This window comes from Artemia sp. Qi Xiang Cuo, chromosome 6, assembly GCF_049724085.1.
Source record: "Artemia sp. Qi Xiang Cuo chromosome 6, ASM4972408v1, whole genome shotgun sequence".
Taxonomy (NCBI): Eukaryota; Metazoa; Arthropoda; class Branchiopoda; order Anostraca; family Artemiidae; genus Artemia; species Artemia sp. Qi Xiang Cuo.
Genome location: NC_142799.1, coordinates 76,378,256 through 76,400,430, shown reverse-complemented (window position 1 = coordinate 76,400,430; position 22,175 = coordinate 76,378,256). Strand labels below are relative to the sequence as shown.

The following is a 22,175-nucleotide window of genomic DNA, read 5'->3' as shown; positions in this document are numbered from 1 at the left end:
ATAACCTCATTCTTTGAGCGACAGTTTGAATTTTGTTTCACTTCTGTAAAAATAGCCCCTTAATCACAAAGGCGTTTAGTTCGAATAAATAAATTTTATGAAAGTATTAAAAAATATGTGGCTTAAAGAGTGAGTATTGACTAGGGGATGAACCCAATCATATATGTAATATTTTCTGTTTGTTTAAAGTTTTGATGTTGCTGCTGTTGCAGTCGAAAAACTTGTTTTTTTATATTTAATTTCTGATCTTTTTTTAAATAATGCTGGGAAGTCCAGCGTCCCCTTCATAGAAGTGTCCCTTCCCCCATGAAAACTTCCTTCATGGAAAGATCCTCCCCCATAACCTCCAACCCACCTCCCCCCCACTACCAGGAAAAATCTCCCCTGAAAACGTCTGTACTGTATACTTCCCAATAAACAATACTATATGTTAACATTGGGTAAAGTTCATAACTTTCAGCCCTCCTCCCGGGAACTCCGGGGGATTAAGTCATCCTAAAAGACATACTTATAATAATTTCGAACATGCTGAACAAAATGGAAATCTCAAAATTTTGATCGGGTCACTTTGGAAAAAAATGAGCGTGGGAGGGGGCCTAGTTGCCCTCCATTTTTTTGGTCACTTAAAAAGGGCACTAGAACATTTAATTTCCATTCCAATGAGCCCTCTCACGATATTCTAGGACCACTGGGTCGATACGATCACCCCTGGGAAAAAAAAAACAAAAACAAATAAACACGCATCTGTGATCTTTCTTCTGGCAAAAAATGCAAAATTCCACATTTTGGCAGATAGGAGCTTGAAACCTCTACAGTAGGGTTCTCTGATACGCGGAATATGATGGTGTGATTTTCATTAAGGTTCTATAACTTTTAGGGGGTCGTTCCCCCTTTTTTCGAAAATCAGCCAAATTTTCTCAGGCACGTAACTTTAGATGGGTCAGATTAAACTTGATGAAACTTATATATTTGAAATCAGCATTAAAATCCAATTCTTTTGATGCATCTATTTGTATCAAAATACCGTTTTCTAGAGTTTTGGTTACCATTGAGCCGAGTCGCTCCTTACTTACAGTTTCGTTACCACGAACTGTTTGAAAAGTGATTGGAAGGCAACTTATGATTTAAGAATCTTAGGTGAAATTTTGAGCAAAATGAATGAAGTTTTAGAGGTTTTGCGAGTTCAGGGGGCTAGAATTGGTTTGAAAATTAATGTTAAGAAGACTAGGTCACTAAGGCTAGGAATAAGTGAAGATGAAAAGGATACGTTGGGTAATGAAAAGAATGATCAGGTGGACAGCTTCAATTATCTCGGTAGTATTTAAGTAAAGATGGTGGGAGCAGTGAAGATGTCAAAAGTAGAATAGCCAAGGCTCAGGGTGTTTTTTCACAGTTAAAAAAAGTTTGGAAGAATAGGAAGATAAGTCTACAAACCAAGATTAGAATATTAGAAGCTACAGTGACGACAGTGGTCAAATATGGCTCTGAAGCACGGGCGCTCCAAAAAGCGGATGAAGATTTACTAAATGTTTTCCAGAAAAATAGCTTAAGGATTGTTCTGGGTACCCGGCTGTCTGACCGCATTTCAAACATGGGCTCTGCGAAAATTGTGGTTCAATACCGCTCTCTAGGGCTATAATGAAAGAAAAGTTGAGGTGGCTAGTGCTCGTTGTGCGGATGAAGGATGACAGATTGTCAAAGATTGTTCTTTTCGGCCAACCGCTAGGGCTAAACAAAAAGCAAGTCGTCCACGTTTAGGGTGGGAGGACGTCATAAAGAAAGATTTAAAGGAAATGGGAACTTCGTGGGTGGGTGTTAAAAGGAAGGCTTTGAATAGATTGGGATGGAGGAGGAGCATGCGTAGTTGTGTTGGCCTCAGGCGACTTGGTGCTGCGGTGAGTTGTCAGTAGTAGTAGTAGTAGTAACACCCCTTCCACGCCCACCATTTCCTCCAAACACATACAATCAAAATTTTGAGATAGCCATTTTGTTCGGCGTAGTTGACTTCCAGATAAAAATTATGTTTTCAAGGAGGACACTCCCCCACAGCCCTCAGGGCGAGGGTTAAAAGTTATGCCCTGGGGCATATAAGATTTTTCTAGAAAGCGTTGTCGTAGAAACTTCAAAAAAGGCTCATTCAATTGGAAATTGAAAGGGCTAGTACCCTTTTTAATAGTCGAAAGTGATTGGAGGGCCACTAGCCCCCCTCTCACGCCCACCTTTACCCCAAACACATCCAATCAAAATTTTGAGATAGCCATTTTGTTCAACGTAGATGAAAGTTCTGAAAATTATGTCTCTAAGGATGAAAAACCCCCTACAGCCCTCAGAGCAAGGGTTATAACTCATGCCCTGGAGGCATATAAGGTTTTCATAGAAAGCGTTTTCGTAGAAACTTCAAAAAGCGGCTCATTCGATAGGAAATTGAAATAGCTACTGCCCTTTTTAATAGTCGAAAGTGATTGGAAGGCATCTAACACCCTTCCACGCCCACCATTTATCCAAACACATCCAATCAAAATTTTGATATAGATATTTTGTTAAACGTAGTTGAAAGTCCTGGAAATTAGGTCTTTGAGGATGATAGCCCCCTCAGGGCAAGGGTTATAAGTTACACCCTGGGGGCATCTAAGGTTTCTATTGAAAGCGTTGTCGTAGAAACTTGAAAAAGAGCGCATTCAATTGGAAATTCAAAAAGCTAGTGCCCTTAATAGTCGAAAGTGATTGGAGGGCAACTAAACCCCTCTCACGCCCACAGTTTCTTCAAATACATCCAATCAAAATTGTTAGATTGACATTCTGTTCAACGTAGTTGAAAGTTCTGGAAATTAGGTCTTTAAGGATGAGAGCCCCCCCCCCAGAGCCCTCAGGGCAAGGGTTGTAAGTTATGCCCTGGACGGCATGTCAGGTTTTTATAAAAAGCGTTGTCGTAGAAACTTCAAAAAGGGCTCATTCCATTAGAAACTGAAATGGTTAGTGACCTTTTTAATAGTCGAAAGTAATTGCAGGGCAACTAACCCCTCTCTCACGCCCACCATTTTCCCAAACACATACAATCAAAATTTTGAGATAGCAATTTTGGTAATCGTAGTTGAAAGTTCTGGAAACCCTGTCTTTGAGGATGACAACCCCCCCCCCCACAGCGCTCAGGGCAAGGTTTGTAAGTTATAACCTGGGGGCATATGAGGTTTTTATAGAAAGCGTTGTCGTAGAAACTCCAAAAAGGGCTCATTTGATTGGAAATTGAAAGGGCTAGTGCCCTTTTTAATAGTCAAAAGTGAATGGAGAGCAACTAACCCCCCTCTCACGCCCACCATTTCCCCAAACACATTAACATAGTTAAAAGTTCAACATAGTTAGAAGTTCTGGAAATTAGGTCTTTTAGGATGACAACGTCCTCAAAACCCTCAGGGCAAGGATTGTAAGTTATACCCTGGGGGCATATAAGGTTTTTTATAGAAAGTGTTCAAAAACTTCAAAAAGGGCTCGAAACTTCAAAAAGGGCTCAAAAAGGGTAGAAACTTCCAAAAAGGCTCATTCTATTAGAAATTTAAAGGTCTAGTGCATTTTTAATAGTCGAAAGTCAATGGAGAGCAACTAACCCCCCTCTCACGCCCATCATTTCCCCAAACACATTCATTTAAAATTTTGAGATAGCTATTTTGTTCAACGTAGATGAAAGTTCTGAAAATTAGGTCTTTAGGGATGAAAGCCCCCCTACAGCTCTCAGGGAGAGGGTTATAAGTTATGCCCTGGGGGCATATAAGGTTTTCATACAAAGTGTTGTCGTAGAAACTTCAAAAGGGGCACATTCGAATGGAAATTGAAATGGCTTGTGCCCTTTTTAATAGTTGAAAGTGATTGGAAGGCAACTAACATCCCTTCCACGCCCACCATTTATCCAAACACATCCAATCATAATTTTAAGATAGATATTTTGTTCATCATAGTTGAAAGTTCCGAAAATTATGTCTTTGAGAATGATAACCCCCTCAGAGCCCCAGGGAAAGGGTTCTAAGTTATACCCTAAGGGCATATAAGGTTTTTATTGAAAGCTTTGTTGCAGAAACTTGAAAAAGGGCGCATTCAATTATAAATTCGCATTCAAAATTTTTAGATAGCCTTTTTGTTGAACGTAGTTGAAAGTTTTGGAACTTAAGTCTTTAATGATGCCGACCCCCCCCCCCCAACCTTCAGGGCAAGGGTTGTAAGTTATGCATATAAGGTTTTTTATAGAAAAAGTTGTTGTAGAAACTTCAAAAAGGGCTCATTCCATTGGACATTGAAATGGTTAGTGGCCTTTTTAATAGTCCAAAGTAATTCGAGGGCAGCTAACCCCCCTCTCACGCCCATCATTTTCCCGAACACATACAATCGAAATTTTGAGATAGCCATTTTTTTTCAACGTAGTTGAAAGTTCTGGAAGCTATGTTTTTGAGGATGACAACCCCCTAGAGCCCTCAGGGCAAGGGTTTTAGGTTATACCTTGGGGGCATATGAGGTTTTTATAGAAAGCGTTGTCGTAAAACTTCAAAAACGGCTCATTTGGTTAAAAATTGAAAGAGCCAGTGCCCTTTTTAATAGTTGAAAGTAATTGGAGGGGAACTAACCCCCTCTCACCCCCACTATTTCCCCAAAGACATATAATCAAAATTTTGAGATATTCATTTTGTTCAACGTAGTTAAAAGTTCTGGAAATTAGGTCTTTTAGTATGATAACCCCCCCCCGTGCCCTCGGGGCAAGTGTTGTAAGTTATACCCTGGGGGCATATAAGGTTTTTATAGAAAATGTTGTCGTAGAACTTCAAAAGGGCTCATTTGATTAGAAACTGAAAGGGCTAGTGCCCTTTTTTATAGTCGAAAGTCAATGGAGAGCAACTAACCCCGCTCTCACGCCCACCATTTCCCCAGACACATTCAATTAAAATTTTGAGATAGCCATTTTGTTCAACGTAGTTGAAAGTTCTGGAAAAAATTATTTTGAGGATGATAAACCCTCCAAACCTCTCAGGGTAAGGTTTGTAAGTTATGTCCTGGGGGCACATAAGGTGTCGTATAGAAAGCGTTTTTGTAGAGACTTCAAAAAGGGCTCATTCGATTGGAAATTGAAAGGGCTAGCGGCCTTTTTAATAATCGAAAGTGATTGGAGGGCAACTAGCCCCTCTCTTAAGCTCGCCATTTCCCCAAAAAATTCCAATCAAAATTGTGGGATAGCCATTTTGTTCAATGTAGATGAAAGTTCTGGATATTATGTCTTTCTGGATGATCAACACCCCCCCTCACCCCTCAGGGCAAGGGTTGTAAGTTATGCCCTGGGGGCCTATAAGGTTTGTTTCGAGCGTTGTTGTACTTAAAAAATTTCGAAGGGCTATTGCCCTTTTTAATAGTCAAAATTGATTGGAGGAAAACTAACCCTCTTCTCACGCCTACCCTTTCCCCGAACACATCCAATCAAAATTTTGAGAGAGCCATTTTGTTCAACGTAGTTGAAGTGTCTAGAATTTATGTCTTTAAGGATGACACTCCCCCCATAGGCCTCAGCGCAAGGGTTGTAAGTTATGCCCTAAGGGCATATAAGGTTTTTTTTTAGAAAGTGTTGTCGTAAAAACTTCAAAAAGGGCTCATTCGATTGGAAATTGAAAACGCTAGTGCCCTATGGTGGCCGGCGTTTAACCCCGGAAAATAACCCCCGTGAAAAATACCCCACCCGGAAAATACTCCCCTCCCCCCCAAAAATACCCCCCCCCCGTGGAAAATAAGGCTTTCCAAATTTGAGAATTTTTTTGAGTTTTATTTTTAATTTCCGTAGAGGGACGGAATTTTGGTACTTGTGTATTATGCGGCACTCACTCAAGTTTACATTGTGCAAAATTCGAGAACACACCGGTTTTTTGTTAGTTTCTTCTTTAATTTAGAAATAAATGTGCGCTATAGATGTGCACATAGGGGGGGGGGGGTAAGCATAGCGGGACTGCATGCAAAATGTGTTTGGTACAATTATTCTGCATATTAGATAGATAGAAAAATAAGTGTATTTTAAAGCCAAAACAGAAATTACAATAGATAGCCTAGTCAAACTCAAAACGAGTAAAAAGTAAAAGGAGTATGGCTGACAACACCCATGTCTTCTTCAGTTTTAATGTTACTCCTTACTTTCAGTTGAAAAAACTTTTTTTATTTATTTAATTTCTGATCGTTTTTTAAATAATGCTGGGAAATCCAGCGCCCCCTTCATAGAAATTTCCCGTCCCCCAAGGAAAGATCCTTCCACGCAACCCTCTCCTCTGACCCCCCCCCGGGTAAAGTAGTATCCAACTACTTTACCCCCCCCCCTTATATGCAAATATATAGCCCAAATCATATATCTCCCAATATTCTGTCACTTTTCTTTGTTTTGTCTCGCGCTAAGCTGAAAACCTGCTTTGTTCTTGAGTTTTACACAGCGTAAACTTGAGTGAGTTGCCCATAACACACAAGTACCAAAACTCCTTCTCCCTACGGAAAAAAAACTCAAATCCAATTCTCAAATTTGGAAAGCCTTATTTTCCACGGGAAGGGGTTTTTTTGGTGGGGAGGGGGTATTTTCTGCGGGGGGTATTTTCCACGGGGTGTATTTTCCGGGGGATATTTTCCGAGGGGGAGGGGGTATTTTTCGGGGGTATTCACCTAGAACTGGGGGCATATAAGGTTTTGTAGAAAGTGTTGTCGTAGAAACTTCAAAAAGGGCTCATTCGATTGTAAATTGAAAGCACTAGTGCCCTATTTAATAGTCGAAAGTGATGGGAGGGCAACTGATGCCCCTCTCAAGCCCACCATTTCCCCAAACACATCTAATCAAAATTTTGAGATAGATATTTTGTTCAACGCAGTTGAAAGTTCTGGAAATTAGGTCCTAGCCAGATTTTCGTAAAAACTTCAAAAAGGACTCATTCAATATGGAATTGAGAGGGCTAGTGCCCATATTAATAGTCAAAAGAAATCTGAGGGCAAATACCCCCCTATACCCATCATTTTCCCCAAACACTTCCGATCAACATTTTGATATGGCTATTTTGTTGAACGTAGTTGAAGGGTCCAGAAATTATGGTTTTGAGTATGACAACCCCCAACAACCCTCAGGGCTAACGTTGTAAGTTATGCCCTGGGAGCATATAATGTTATATAGAAATTAATGTCGTAAATACTTCAAAAAGGGCTCTTTCGATTGGAAGTCGAGGACTATTGCCCTTTTCAATAGTCGAAAGTAATCAAAGAGAGAATCACCCCACCCCCTAACGTCAATTATTTCCCCAAACATTTCCAATCAACATTTTGATATGGCCATTTTGTTCAGTGTAGTTGAAAGGTCTGGAAATTATATCTTTGAGGATGACAACCCTCCCCCCATAGCCCTCAGGACAAGGGTCGTAAGTTATGCCCTTGGGGCATATAACGTTTTTATAAAAAAGTTTTATTGTAAAAACTTCAAAAAGGGCTCATTCAGTTGGAAATTGAGAGTACTAGTGCCTTTTTTACTAGTCGAAAGTCATCAGAGGGCAAATGTCTCCCTCCTCAACCATCATTACCCCAAACACTTCCAATAAAAATTGTGATATAGCCATTTTGTTAAGCCTATCAGAGTGGTCTGGAAATTATATCTTTGAGGATAACAAATCCTCCCAGGCCTCATTGAATGGGTTGTAAGCTTTGCCTTGGGGACATATAGGATTTTTATAGAAAGTGTGGTCATATAAACTTCAAAGAGGGCTTATTGGATTGGTAATCAAACGCTCGTGCTCTTTTTAAGAGTTAAAGTGATCAGATGGCAACTACCCTCTCCCCCTACACACACGTCATATTGCCCCGAAATGCGTCTAATAGAAATTTTGAGATAGCCATTCTATTCAAAATAGTCTAAATATCATATAACAAGGCTTTTGGAGTTCAAACAAACCCCATAGATTAGGGGAAAGGGTTGTAAGTTATGCTTAGGGGGTATTAAAGGTTTTTATGGAAGGGACGGTTGTTTAACTTTAGACGAGGATCACACTTGCTCCTTGAAAAAGACTATGCGAATATGAAACGAACAGGAATTAATCAAAAAACTTTTTGCACGAAATATGTTTTTTTCAAAAAAAAGTAAAGAACTCCATTATGCCAACAATGAACAAAAATAGAATCAAATAATGTACCAAGCATACTAACTACCACAAATCAGTATCAATAAATAAATGAAACCCAAAACAAACAGAAATTAAAATAAATCAAACTCAAAACGAGCAGAAATTAATCTGAATAGGGTTTTAAACCATATGCTTTCTAATAGCCAGAATATAATTTTTACTTTACTGAAAAAGTTCTTTTTAATGTTTTTACTTATAACTTTAAGAAAACAAAATTAATAAAAATTTTAAGGAATAAAAATCAGCATATGTATATCAAACTGACAATGCACATTTTTTCAGTAAAGTACAGATTATATTCTGGCTTTTAGAAAGCAAAGGCCTTAGAGCCCTACTCAGATTAATTTCTCTGTAATTGTTGAATAGAAGCTGAAATAACAAGCTTCCCCCTTCTATTCTTGGTTGAAATCGTTAAAAAAAAGTCCTTAGATTCAGATATCACTTTATTTAAAAACTTATCTAATACAATCTTGCACACCAATGACAATAAGCAATTATTCTTTAGGATAAGAGTTAAGAGATAAGACAAGTATTTTTAACAGTCAATAAATTGTCAACATTAGAGAACAGGGTTTGGGGTTTAAAAAGGTGACTCCGATTCCCAATCCGAAAACTCCCCCTCCTCCTTTCAGCTCAGGTAGCTGCTTGAAAATACCAGTACTACCTATATTTTAGAATCAGAAATAGATACACTCTAAACTAAGAGCATTATCACCGTCAAACAGGGACACGTGCAGAGTTTGATCTTAGGTCCATGCATTCCAAAAAAAAAAGATTTTAATTCAATTTTAATAAGTAATGGAGGTTATGGAAAGGACACATCAAGATATAAAAGAAAACTTGATCAATTTGAAAGCAGATATCGCATATTTGACAGCTTTGTTCTAAGAATTTAATGAAACTAACTTACAATTAAAAGAGGGTAGCCTCGATTAAAAGAAGGTTTGCAGCTTTTCTTGAAACAACTCGCCGGCCTATATTTTTGAGTGCTACTGTTTTAATGCCTTGATCGCCTTGATGAGAATATTCAGAGACAAGGCTTAACACTTAATTGCGCTGCATGATGACTCCAAAATCAGATTTGAATGTTCTGAAGATGAAAATACCCTCATGGATCATAAATTTGTTTGATAAAGTGTTTGCAAAAACACTCCTTTGCGAAGAGTGATTAGAGGATAAAAAAAAGGTCTTTGCCTTTTTGAATTTGGGCGAGACAGAAAGTAAAAAGAGTTATTCCAGTGTGAAAGATTAAAATACAGAAAGCCGTGTTTCTGAAGGCAAACTCCCCGAAATACCATGAATATAATATTAAAAAAAAAAATGAAAACAAAGAACTTACTTTTCTTCAAATAAATTTAGAGCAAGATCAGAGCTCAAAACAAACAAAAATTATCCTGCACATAAATATACATATACGTTTATTTGTAAAAGCCAGTGACCGTACACACAAAAAAAAAACAGAAAAAAAAAATTAAATCAAGCAATAGCACTCAAAACTTTGAAATTATAACTTCTGTGTCTATAAAACATTCTTTATTAAACTTTCTACCACAATAATTAGCTCCCTAGGGCAGCTCTCCAAGACACATGGGGGAATGAAAGTGGAAAACGTGATTCTACAAGAGGATCTGCTCGAGTTTAGCACTAAAGAAGATGTGAAGGTGGAATTTAACAGAGGATATCAACTATTTTGGCTGCAGGCAGAAATACCCGAAAAATATCCTGGACTTTGGAAAATTGCGATAAAGGTTTTGATAGCATTTTCCTGGTCATATCTTGGAAAAAAAGTTATATTTTCGTTACAAACCTTTTAACAAAAAAAATAAGCAGATTGAATATCACAGAAAAGGAAAGTTTGTTGTTATTCTTAATAAAACTGAAGCCAAATATTGATAATTGGATGTCAATCGACCAGATATTAACATCCATCTCATTCAAATTATGACTATTTTGTGATTTGTCATTGCAAAAGTTACGTTGTGTTATTGACGTTTAATTTTAATTAATATTATAGCGATTAACATATTACACTGTAATATGAAAACAATAATAATTAATAGTGCAATGATGATGTATCCGAATAAATGCAACACAAGAAAATACACTCTTTTTTTCGAAATCGACTTGGGAGTTTTTTTTTTAAATAAAATAAGGAAGAAATGATTGGTTTATTTCAATGCGAAAAGTTGTCGAAAAAGCAATGTTGGCTAGTAAAATCTCCTTGTTTAATGCCCAACTTTACTTTTTTGGCATCCACTCACAGCAAAATTAATTAACTAAAATCAAACCAATCCCACAAGACTTTTTCAAAAACTCTAATTTGTCTAACCAAGAAAGGTATATTTTAGAAAATTGTGGAGAATATAGGCGGCGTAAAAACAGGAAAGAGCTAAGGCAGGAACTGGGGGTTAAGGATTAGAGGGGTTAAGGGGGTTAAGGTTAGAGCTAAGGTCAGAATCCGACCAGTTAAGGATTGCTTTAGAGGAACAGGACATCCAGAAATGATATTGTGATATAACCGCGTGCCCGTCTCTCTCTGTATGGTAGAAAGCATGGGGATCAAACTCATATTTTAAGGCGGGGCTTGAAAAGGAGAAACTAAAGTGGATAATATCAGTAAGGGGGATTTTTTTCCTGCTCAGTGACAAGAGAATATATCTTGGAAGGGTAAAGTCGAAGATAGGTCCTTACTTAAGCCTAATGTCTGGAGATTGGGAAGATGATTTTTTTTTTTTTTTGTAGGGATTAAATGGTTTAAGGGAGCAAATTTTACCGAATTTTATGTAAGGGGAGAATGGGTGAATATTATGTTAAATGATAGAAGTTTTATGGGTATTGAAAAATTGGGAAAGTTTGTGGGTACAGATATGATACATAGGTGCCATTTTCAGAAATATGTTTAAATTAAATTTGAAATTAAAGGTGTATCTTTGTGTGTGATACTTGTGTTGTTGTATTTTTGTATTAAGCAAGGCCAATAAAGGTTTTTCGGACCTGACATTAACAATGCTTAATAAAACATTTGTGCTAATAAATATTATATCATGTAACAACACTGTAAAAATCACAATGTTATTAAAAACTGACTCGGAATTAAAGTAGTTATTCCTCAAAAAGTAGTAGTTATTCATAAAGTATTCAATTCATATAGTAGTTATTCGATTGTGGTTGAAACGCCACAATTAACATTCTGAAGTCTTCATTACTCAGGTAACTCAATATTTTTTCGCTGCATTCTTGTGGCAACCCAGTAGCTTCGTTGAAAAGAAAATATAAAATTACACCCTCATGTCCAAGTAACTCTTTCCTCACCATTGCCTCTCTGAAATTGTGTTTTATCATGCTGGCATACATAGGAAATTTTGCTGCAATGTCCACTGATTTTAAAACTTGTACTATATTTTCATTCCTCATATATATTGCTAATGAGCCTTGGCTTCTTACCAAAATATCATAAAATGTCAACTTAGCATAAATAATCTTCTCACACTTCATGCTTGCTATTTCGAGTTCACATTCATTCTGAAAATCCCTGAATTTCTGTAGTCTGAAGCATTGATAGTAGCAAACTAAATTCTGGTCACTTACAAACAAATTCGCTGCTTTCAGTTTCACTATGTGGTGTACAAGACCACTAATAGCTCCTTTGCCCACAAATTCACCATCCTCAGTGTAATTGCAAGCGATGTGAAGTGCTGTTTTGCCGGCATCATCTACTGAGTTAATATCTGCACCAAATTCCAAAAGAAATCTAACAATCTCTGGTGAACCACATTGAGCAGCAATATGCAATGGTGTGATGTTATTTTTAGTTTTGGAATCAACTTTGGCACCATATTCTAGTAACATCTTTACAACCTTAATTTGACCAAACTTAGTTGCAATATGCAAAGCACTTAATCCATCCTTTTTCTTCGCATTTATATTAACACCGTCCCTCCTCCTCAATAGTATTCCTTTATCCCAAAGTATAACACGAATGATCTCTAAATGACCCAGTTCAGCTGCAATGTGCAGCGCAATGGTTCCATCCTTTTGCTTGGCATTTAAATTAGCCCCTTTATCTAAAAGCATTCCAAAACTATATTCATTTCCTTTTCGAGAAGAGATATGGAGTGGTGTAATGTCACTTTCCGTCTTACAATCAACATTAGCACCCAATTTTAACAATAGTTTTACTTTCGTTGTATTAGAAAATTGAGTTGAAATGTGCAGTGCAGTTGTTCCATCCTTTTGCTTAGCATTGACATTAGCCCCTTTTTCCAAAAGCATTTCACAAATTCTTAGATTTTTTCTATCGTCATGTTCGGCTCCCAAGTGCAGTGGTGTTACGCCACTTTCCGTTTTTGAATCAACCTCGGCACCAAATTCCAGCAATACCCAGCAAAGACATACATAACACTCTTGAACTGCAATGTGCAGTGGAGTGGTTCCATCCATATCCTTAGAATTCACATGTGCTCCTTTCTTCAAAAGCGTTTCACACATATCTATCTTAAGTTGCTCAGTAAGAAGGTCAGGTATCCCTATTTGTATGCAAGCAAAGTGAATTGCTTTACGGCCATACATATCTATAGAGTTAATGTTAGCACCAAATTTCAAAAGAGTGTCAATAAACTCCACATTACGACTGTACTCTTGACTGTACTCATCGTACTCTTGATGTGTATACCAAACCACTCCCAAGTGCAGCGGTGTAATACCACTTTTAGTTTTAGAATCAACCTCAGCACCCTATTCCAGCAATAATTTTGCAACATCCATCAAACCACGACGAGTTGCAATGTGTAATGGAGTGAATCCATCCTCTTTTTTAGCATTTACATTAGCTCCATTACTCAAGAGCAGTTTGCAAATTTCTTTACTACCGCTTTCAGCTGCTAAGTGGAGTGACGTAATTTCGCTTTTATTCATGCAAAAAAATTCGCGATACAGTTGGTTCTTTTCTTCAGAATCGAAAACTGTAACTCTTAAACGAAATGATTTAATTTCCATTTCCGTTTTAGAATCAACTTTAGCACCAAATTTTAATAATATTTTTACAACCTCTATATAACCATTTTCAGTTGCAATGTGAAGTGCGGTGGTCCCATTCTTTTCCTTAGCATTAACATAAGCTCCTTTACTCAAAAGTAGTTGGCAAATTTCTTTATTCTCCAATTTAGCAGAGAAATGGAGTGGTGTAACATCACTAACAGTTTTAGAATCAACTTCAGCACCACGTTCTAGCAATAATTTTACGAGCTCTATCTGGCCATTTGCAGTTGCAATATGCAGTGCAGTGCTTCCATCTTCTTGCTTAGCATTTATATCCGCTCCTTTGCTCAAAAGCATAGCACTAAGTTCTCCATTTCCTTTTTTAGCAGAAAGATGGAGCGGTACGATATTTCTGTTTGTTTCTAGATTAGCATATAGATTATATTCCATAAGAGCTTCTACAACTTTTGTATATCCATTTTCGATGGCATAATGAAGTGTTGTTACGCCATTTATATCTTGAGTATCTACTTTTCCACCTTTAATTATAAGTAGCTTAGCAATTTCTCACTTAAGAAATTGCAGATTAGGGTCAGGATTACATATTGAAGGCATATGAATAGCATTAATATTATGCTCTAAAAAAACTTTCACCATATCACTCAAAGTTTTATAAGAAGTAAAATGAAATACATATACATTTGAATAATGACTCAATGTAACACAACGCACTGCTATTGGTCCATTTGGATCTACCTTTAAGTAGTCATATCTTTCAAGCAGACTATCTTCAGGCAGTTCAAAGTCACTATAAGAGTCACTTAAAGCAGTAAAATGCAATGCTGTTAGCCCATTTGAATCACTAGCATTAATATCAGCACCATGTTCCAAAAGAGCTTGAACAATTTCTATGCATCCCTTTTGACTAGCAATATTTAGCAGGTGAGGACTATCTTTTATATTAGGTTTACTAGTTAAAAGTAACCGAGTAATTTTCAAATCACCATTCCAAATAGCATAAAATATTGGAGCTCGTCCGGTTTTGTCTTTAGCATTAATATCAGCTCCATAATCTAACAGATAATCAACAATTTGTAAACAACTCGTCCAAACTGCAACATGAAGTAGACTTAAATCGTTGTTATCTCTGGCATTAACATGAGCTCCGTGCCTTAATAGTAACTCAGTCAATATAATATTCTTATTCTCAATTGCACAGTGTAGCGGGGTTTCACCATATCGGTTTTGAGCATCGATTCTAGCACCATTGTCTAGAAGCATTTTCACAATCTCGGTCTTTATCATATCCTTAGCTTCAATTTTATCCTCAATAAACTTCCCTACATTTTCAATAGCATAGTGAAACGCAGTTTTACCAAAGACATCTTTAGTATCAATATTGGCACCTTTGTCTATAATCATCTTAACACCTTCAATATCACCATTTATAACAGCAAAAATAAGAGGATTGTTATCGCCAGGCTTTACTCCAGTCAATACAGCCACGGCCCAAATATCACCTTCATCACCTGACATTGCTACTTCAATCCTTGTCCTCAATATTCACAATATTGACTGGTGTTTATTGGTTAAAGTTACTGCTATTGAATCGAATGTTCTTTTCCCAATGAATTTTGTTAGTTGTTTTCTGAAAAATATAATACGACTATATAACCATCTTCTTTTTAAAATCATTAGTTAAATAAAATCAGGTTGACTCAATTATATTCACACTGCCCAAAAACACGATAAACAAAGAAATAATAAATATGATCAATCCTTTAAGTCAAGTCATCGCGTTCAAGTTAAAAGCAGAGAATTTTTCTTTATTTGATAGTGCATTAGAACTAACATTAACTAGATACGTAGAAGAAGAAGCCATTTCCATTGAAGATATTGATTGAGAATAAATATCCTGATAAATTAAATATTAACAGAAAAAAGAAAGCAAAAATTCAGCAAACCAACAGAAAAATGAAGAGGAGTGATACAACCACTATCTAGTACCCTGTCTGGTAGTAACTTGTCTTCCAAATTAGACACCCCAAAAGAATTGCATAGCCGCCAAGCTCTTTCTAGTCTTTCTTCCTCACCTGCAGAATAGAAACTCTAGCTAACGTCCTCGTTATTTGGCATTGCTAATCTAGCCCTTATCCTAATAGTCAAAATGTTGGTTGGAATTTATTGGTCAAAGCAACTGCCTCAGAATCAAATGTTTGTTCTCAAATGAATATTGTTACTTATTTTCTGGAAGTAGAAAACGGCTTTTTTTTATCCAAGCAAATCAGGTTGGTTTAATTTCATTCATATTGCAAATTAAAACGTCATAAATATAAAAATTATAAAAATTATTTAACCTTGAAACCAAGGCCATATCCAGGGGAGGGGTTTAGGGGGTTTGAACACCCCCCCCCCCCCCGAAATGTTAGTCGGACTCGTAAAAACATAACAAAAATGGATATAAACAATTTTTTTTCGTTTTTGGCATTTTTTTGTGTGCCCCCCCCCCCAAAAAAAGGAAATTCCTTTTGTACCCCCCCCCTCCTAAAAAAATACTGGATACGGTTCTGCTTGAAACCCTTCTAATAAGCTTAAAAGGAGTGTTTCTTTTACTTGAAAGGGTATTAAAATCAATTACCCATTAAACACACAAGGTTTTTATGGAGCAGATGGTCGTATAAAATTTGAAGGAATCTCACTGGATTAAAAGTCAGAAGTTCTAGTTTTTTTTTTTTTAAGAGTCAAAAGTGATCACAGAACAAATAAATCACCCCGTCCTCCACGTCCTCTTTTTCCCAAATGCATCCAATCGGAATTTTACCGTGCTATTTTGTTCAAAATGTCTAAAGATCATATAACAAGGCCTTTGGGGTTGAAAAAAACCCTCAAAACCAGGGGGCAAAGGTTGTAAGTTATGCCCCGGGGGCATATAATGTTTTTATGGAAGGGGTGGTCACATTTACTTTAGAGGAGGCTCATTTAATTGGAAATTGAACGTTCTAGTTCTCTTTTAAGAGTCAAAAGCGATTGAGAGCAACTCGCCCCCCGCTCCGACGCCCTCTTTTTCCCAAACGCATCTGATCGAAAATTTCAAGATGGCTATTTTGTTCGAAAGAGACTAAAGGACATATGAAAATCCATCCAGGGTTAACGCAAACCACCAGAGCACCGGGGCAATAGTTGTAAGTTAGGCCCTGGAACATATAAGCTTTTTATGGAATCGGTGGCCTTATAAAATTCGGATGGGGCTCCTTCAATTTAAAATTTAAATTTTTAGTGCCCTGTTTAAGAGTAAAAAGTGATTTGAGGGTAACCAGCCAACAGCCCCCCCCCCCCAAACATTAAACCAAATAAACATTAAATCAAACAAATATTAAGCCAAATTTTGAAACATTTCTATTTTCTTCCGCATTGTTGGAAGGCCTAGTAATTATAAAAATGAAGATTTCACACCACCCCACCCCCGCAGCCTTTAAGGCAAGGGCTGTAATTTAGGCAATTCGTTCATTGTTAACATATAGTAGCCTATACGTTAGTAAGAAAGGTATGCATGTTTGAGCTTTACTTTCCAAAACCACAAAGGGCTTTCAGCTGAGCCTTTCATAGAATGTCCAGGGAAGTGTTAAACTAAACCAAAACACGTTATGTGAATCAGGGTCAAACCAACATGGATTTTTCGGGTCCGATACCGATATAACGGTACTACACCGATACGATACCGAAATAATTTGCCGATAAACTCCCCTCTAGAAAATAAGACCTTTTCTGATCAGCAGCTTCTGAGCACACAAACAAAATGGCAGATATTGTGCAGGTAACAAATAAGAAAAAACTAAATCAAAGCCGGTTTAGTCACATAAACAAAAGCCGGTTTAGTTACATAAACACATGAAAATATGATTTAATAAAGTGTAAGATATTTATTGAAATCGATTATTTGAAACTCAAACTTCAATAACGCTGATTGTATCTTAATCATTCACATATTAACTTAAAAACGGTTCTTGTTAATTAAACGAAACACCTCAAGAATAACGCTTAGGTTAGATCTGAGAAAATCGGTTTCATAGCCACAAAGACAAGTGACAGAATAGATGGGAAATATATAATTTGACCTATGTATTTGCACATTGGGAGGGGGGGGTTAAAGTATAGCGAATCTGCATGCAAAATGTGTTAACTGCAACTATTCTGCATATTATGAAGTAAAAATTGTTTTCTAACTTCACGCTGCCTAAATACTTCCACCCCAGCCCTGATGTGCAAATATATAGCCCAAATTATATATTTCCCATCTGTTGTGTCACTTGTCCGAGTTTATCTATTCTTGAGTGTGTTTTGTTTAGCTAACAAGTGCCCTGAAATCTTTATGTTGATATGATATGATCCGTTACAAGCGAATCCATACTAGCCATACTGGATACAGGAGTGCAGCTAGGGTTTTAAGTTTGGCGCAGGGATTTAAGGAATATGTTGACAAAATCGTAGAGTATGCCAACAAGTACGGACACATAAGCTAAATTTCCAAGGTAAATAGGCAAATTTTCCTTGGAGCTTCCCCCTCCCCCTCGCCACCTTACGAGATCCCCTTCACTCCCTTAGCTGCACCCCTGAGTGGATATTATGGTTTTAATCATTAGAATCTTGGATTTTTCACACACGCTAGTGAACATTCATTAAACAGAAATCTATAGTTTATTGTATTCTTTTTAGTTGTTTTGGTAGAAGTGGTCCGTTCTTGAACTCACCATGCATTTCGAACATTGCTGCACCAGGAATGGATTGACAAGAATTGGCAACAAACATCTAACTTCATTTATCTCACCTCTGCTGCTCTCTCCACCATGATCAGACTTAGCTAGAGGCTCCACCCCCATGGACTGGACAAGCAAAAATTACCTGAGGAAATCTGGTGCTATCTTTTGGATAAATTGCACATACTCGTACAAAAATAAGCCGATATCCGATAGTAATACTGACCCCCATATCAGCTGGCCACTATATCGGTCGGGCCCAAATATGTATACGCGTTGTCAAAAAGTAGTAACTCAGGAATGACTGTGTATATTCATTTGAAACTTTCAGGAAATGAAAGGCAATATTCGCACCCTACTACTAATATTGCTACGACTACCACTGCTACATTTACCACTCCTACTTCTTGTAATGCTAAGAGCATTAGTAGAGATGCCTTATTGACTCCCACCCCTCACCCCTGCTGCCACCTACAACTTTTTTACATAGTTTAATGGGGACAGTGTCAATGGCCTCTTTCTCCAAGGTCTCTTTCTCCAGGTGTGTTTTTGGCCAAGTGTCCGCTATGGGAGAATGTTATGATCTAGGAAAGAATATTTGTTGTTTTTGGCCAAGTGCCTGGGAAGAATGTTATGATCCAGGAAAGAGTATTTGTTGTTGTTGTTTTTGGCCAAGTGCCGGCTAGGGAAGAATGTTATGATGTCAAGAAAGAGTATTTGTTGTTGTAAGCTCGATGCAAATGTTATGATCCAGGAAAGAGTTTGTTGTTTAGGGCGCTCTAGGAGAGAATGTTATGATCCAGAAATAGTATTTGTTGTTGTTGCTTGAGGCAAATGTTATGAGTTTCCCGGAAACAGTTAGATCACGTGCTTTATTCTCAGCCAATCAGAGGGCTTGCTTACATAACAATTCGCCCTTGAGATTTCGTATATAACGGACATGCAATGTAATTAAATTATCAGAAAGTATTTTGACACAATGGATAAATTTGATGAATTAGAAGCCATGCCAACTTCAATTTGCAATGTAAGTACATTTTTATTTTCAAATAAAATTATTTTCCTTGGTCACCCTCCAGTATATTCAGGTAAACCCCCCCCCCTCCCACTCTAGTACAAACATCACTATACAATCTTTATACTCGATAGAAAACGTAAAATATATTCTTTTTACCCTCAGAACCTAACCCCCCCCCATTGTTTTTTACAACCAAATTCTCGCAAATAGAAATAATTATCCTTTCGAAAAATTTAGCTTTTCCATATTGTAATATTTTCTCTAACTGAGACTTCCGTCACTGTTGTTATTAACCGTTCTGTTTTGACATAATGCTCTACGCGAGGTTAAAATTAGCTGTCACCCCTTTTCCCTCTGTGTTTACGAACGCGGCAGCCAAAGTCAAAAGGAACTGTTTCACTGTTAAAATTAAAACACTTTGAGACAATTGTAATAATTAGGCGCAGACACAATGCGCTATTTTGGAGAAGTGAAACAGATTATTTTCAAGCTTTCTTTCGATAAAGTTTCTTTTATATTCCCGGGAGGGAAGCGTGAATCCAGGATTTTTGCTGGGGAGGGGGTTAGCACTTTTAATAGTGACAAAATAGAAATGAAAGATTGTTTTTACCATAATTGTTTTCAACTTCAGTGTCTAACCATTTCTCTTTGATATTTTAGTGATTTTAGCTATAGCATTTGAATAAAAGGTAGTAAGATATATTCTTTATTTATATGCCTTTCGATTGAATATATCTCAAGATTAACTCAATGAGAGGGTGGACCTAGGGAAGGATTAATTTTCCTAAATTTAGGGGAGGGGCGGCGTGAATCCAGGATTTTTGTTGGGGAGAGGGTTAGCACTTTTAATAGTGACAAAATAGAAATGAAAAGATAATTGTTTCTTACTTCAGTGTCTAACCATTTCTCTTCGAAATTTAGCGATTTTAGCTATAGCATTTGAATAAAAAGGCAGTAAGATATATTCTTTATTGATATGCCATTCGCTTGAATATATCGCAAGATTAACTCAATGAGAGGGATGGCTTAATTTTCCTAAATTTAGGGGAGGGGGCGTGAATCCAGGATTTTTGTTGGGGAGGGGTTAACGCCTTTATTAGTGACAAAATAGAAATGAAAAGATAATTGTTTCTTACTTCAGTGTCTAACCATTTCTCTTCGAAATTTAGCGATTTTAGCTATAGCATTTGAATAAAAAGGCAGTAAGATATATTCTTTATTGATATGCCTTTCGCTTGAATATATCGCAAGATTAACTCAATGAGACGGTAGGTTAATTTTCCTAAATTTAGGGGGAGAGAGTCAATTTGAATCCAGGATTTTTGTTGGGGAGGGGGTTAGCGCTTTTATTAGTGACAAAACAGAAAATGAAAAGATAATTGTTTTTATCATAATTGTTTTCTACTTCGTTATGCGAACCATTTCTCTTTGACATTTTAGCGATTTTAACTATAAAATTTGAATAAAAGGTAGTAAGATATATTCTTTATTGATCTGGCATGCGCTTGAATAAAAAACTGATCTTTCGTATAATAATGCTTTGAGTTATTTCTGAGAAAATTTGAATTTATTATATTCAAACTATGATTTTCAGAGTTTAGGTTGCTTTCGACAAAGATTTCTCTTTACATACGGCAAATTTCCACAAGGTGATTGATCCATGACCCTTCTAAATGTGATAGAAGCTACTACACCCTGCTTCAATCTCTTTTTACGTATTCAAACTGAATGTTCGTATAACAATGCTTTGAGTTATTCCTCAGAAAATTGACCCCTCCAAATATTTACTCAGAGGAGCGGGTGCTGAAATGTAAAACGTTACTTATTTGCCCATCATTTTCACAGTTTTCAAGTTGGGGTCTTTGAACACACTCCCTCCTTCTCAGTTAATTCTATGAAAGTGAGCTGTATTTGTTAGAGTTTCAGAAACATTACATATTTATTTAATTTAAGCACTTTTTTCAGATATAATAATGTTTGGTGTGATTGACACAGAATATATTGGTCTGAAATATTCCTCAACTGGCATTATTTTTGAAGCAGCTTTCTTACTCCTAGACAATCATCGACGTGAAATTCATTGCTATAAATGGAACATCAGATACAATATGTATAAGTACGAGAAAAACGGATGGAGTCCAACACTAAATTTTATAAATCGAAATGGCTTTTACACTAAAACCATACGACCACATAATGAAAATGGCTATGAAATAAAACATGTACAAGAGGAAATTCAGGAAATATGCAGTTTTTTCGGTGTGCAAGCTGTTTATATTAAGGGAAACGTGCCAACTGATAAACTCTTACTAGAAAAATGTGATAAAAACATAGGACTATTCAATTTAGAAGACTTCAAATGTGAGAAATACCCGCATTCAGTCCATGACCCAGAAGATGAAGTTAAATATTTCGCTCAATGGATACCGGAAAAGATACCTGACATGGAAAAATGCATCAGATACCCAAAGTCTTAAACTTGCTCCTCCTCATATCAAATGGATTAAGCTTTTTTTTTTTTAAATATGTCATTATTTTTTTTTTCAAATGTTTTTAAATATGTTTAAGCAATAAATATCTTAAGCCTCAACCGTTTTTATTCTTTAGAATAGTCCATCGCCATGAAAATTATACTTTCAGATTCAACATGTCAGGGAACACACTTTCAAGTTCAGCATGTTGGAGAACCCTACATAGTCACCCCTAAAAAGGTAAGTTAACCCTAAGAGGTTAAAGAATTTCCCTGAAATTACACTTTCAGATCCAACAGGTCAGGGAACACACTTTCAGGTGCAGCATGTAGGAGAACCCTAAATGCTCATTCCATAAAAAAGGTAAGTTAACCCTAAACGCTTAAAGAATTTCTCTGAAATCAAACTTTCAGGCTCAGCATGTAGGAGAACCCTAAATGCTCATCCCTAAAAAAGGTAAGTTAACCCTAAACGCTTAAAGAATTTCTCTGAAATCACACTTTCAGGTTAGGTTAGGTAGGACCCCGACCCCCACTACCCCAACCCCGAAGTAACCCCCCGGCCCCAAAGGCCCCCAAAGACCCTCCGGACCCCGCAATACTTTTCAAAAGGCTTTATTATATCTTTTCAGTACAAGTTTTTTTATTAATATGCTTCTTAAACCAATTTTACAAATTCTAAATTTTTCCTTAGTAGATAGAGAAAGCTATATCATAGCTGTGAATATTTTCTCGAAAGATAAGCAATTCTATTTCAATTTTAAATTTTCTCAATGAAGTGAAGAAATGTTCAA

General features: G+C 36.8%; 2 protein-coding genes across 2 annotated transcripts in view; both read right to left on the bottom strand.

Annotated features, from left to right (window-relative positions):
- Positions 1-10,936: 10,936 nt before the first annotated feature.
- LOC148951605 (uncharacterized) lies at positions 10,937-13,589 on the bottom strand. Its single transcript, XM_089091216.1, is given in 1 exon segment — positions 10,937-13,589. A coding segment is annotated over 1 exon segment (2,289 nt). The 3' UTR covers positions 10,937-11,300.
- An 87-nt stretch (positions 13,590-13,676) lies between these two features.
- Positions 13,677-22,175, bottom strand: part of LOC148951604 (uncharacterized) — a 35,636-nt gene continuing 27,137 nt past the window's right edge. The window contains exon 2 of the mRNA XM_089091212.1: positions 13,677-14,787. Within this exon, the coding sequence (XP_088947338.1) occupies positions 13,707-14,675 (969 nt within the window). The 5' untranslated portion in view covers positions 14,676-14,787 and the 3' untranslated portion in view covers positions 13,677-13,706. The remainder of the gene's footprint in view (positions 14,788-22,175) is intronic.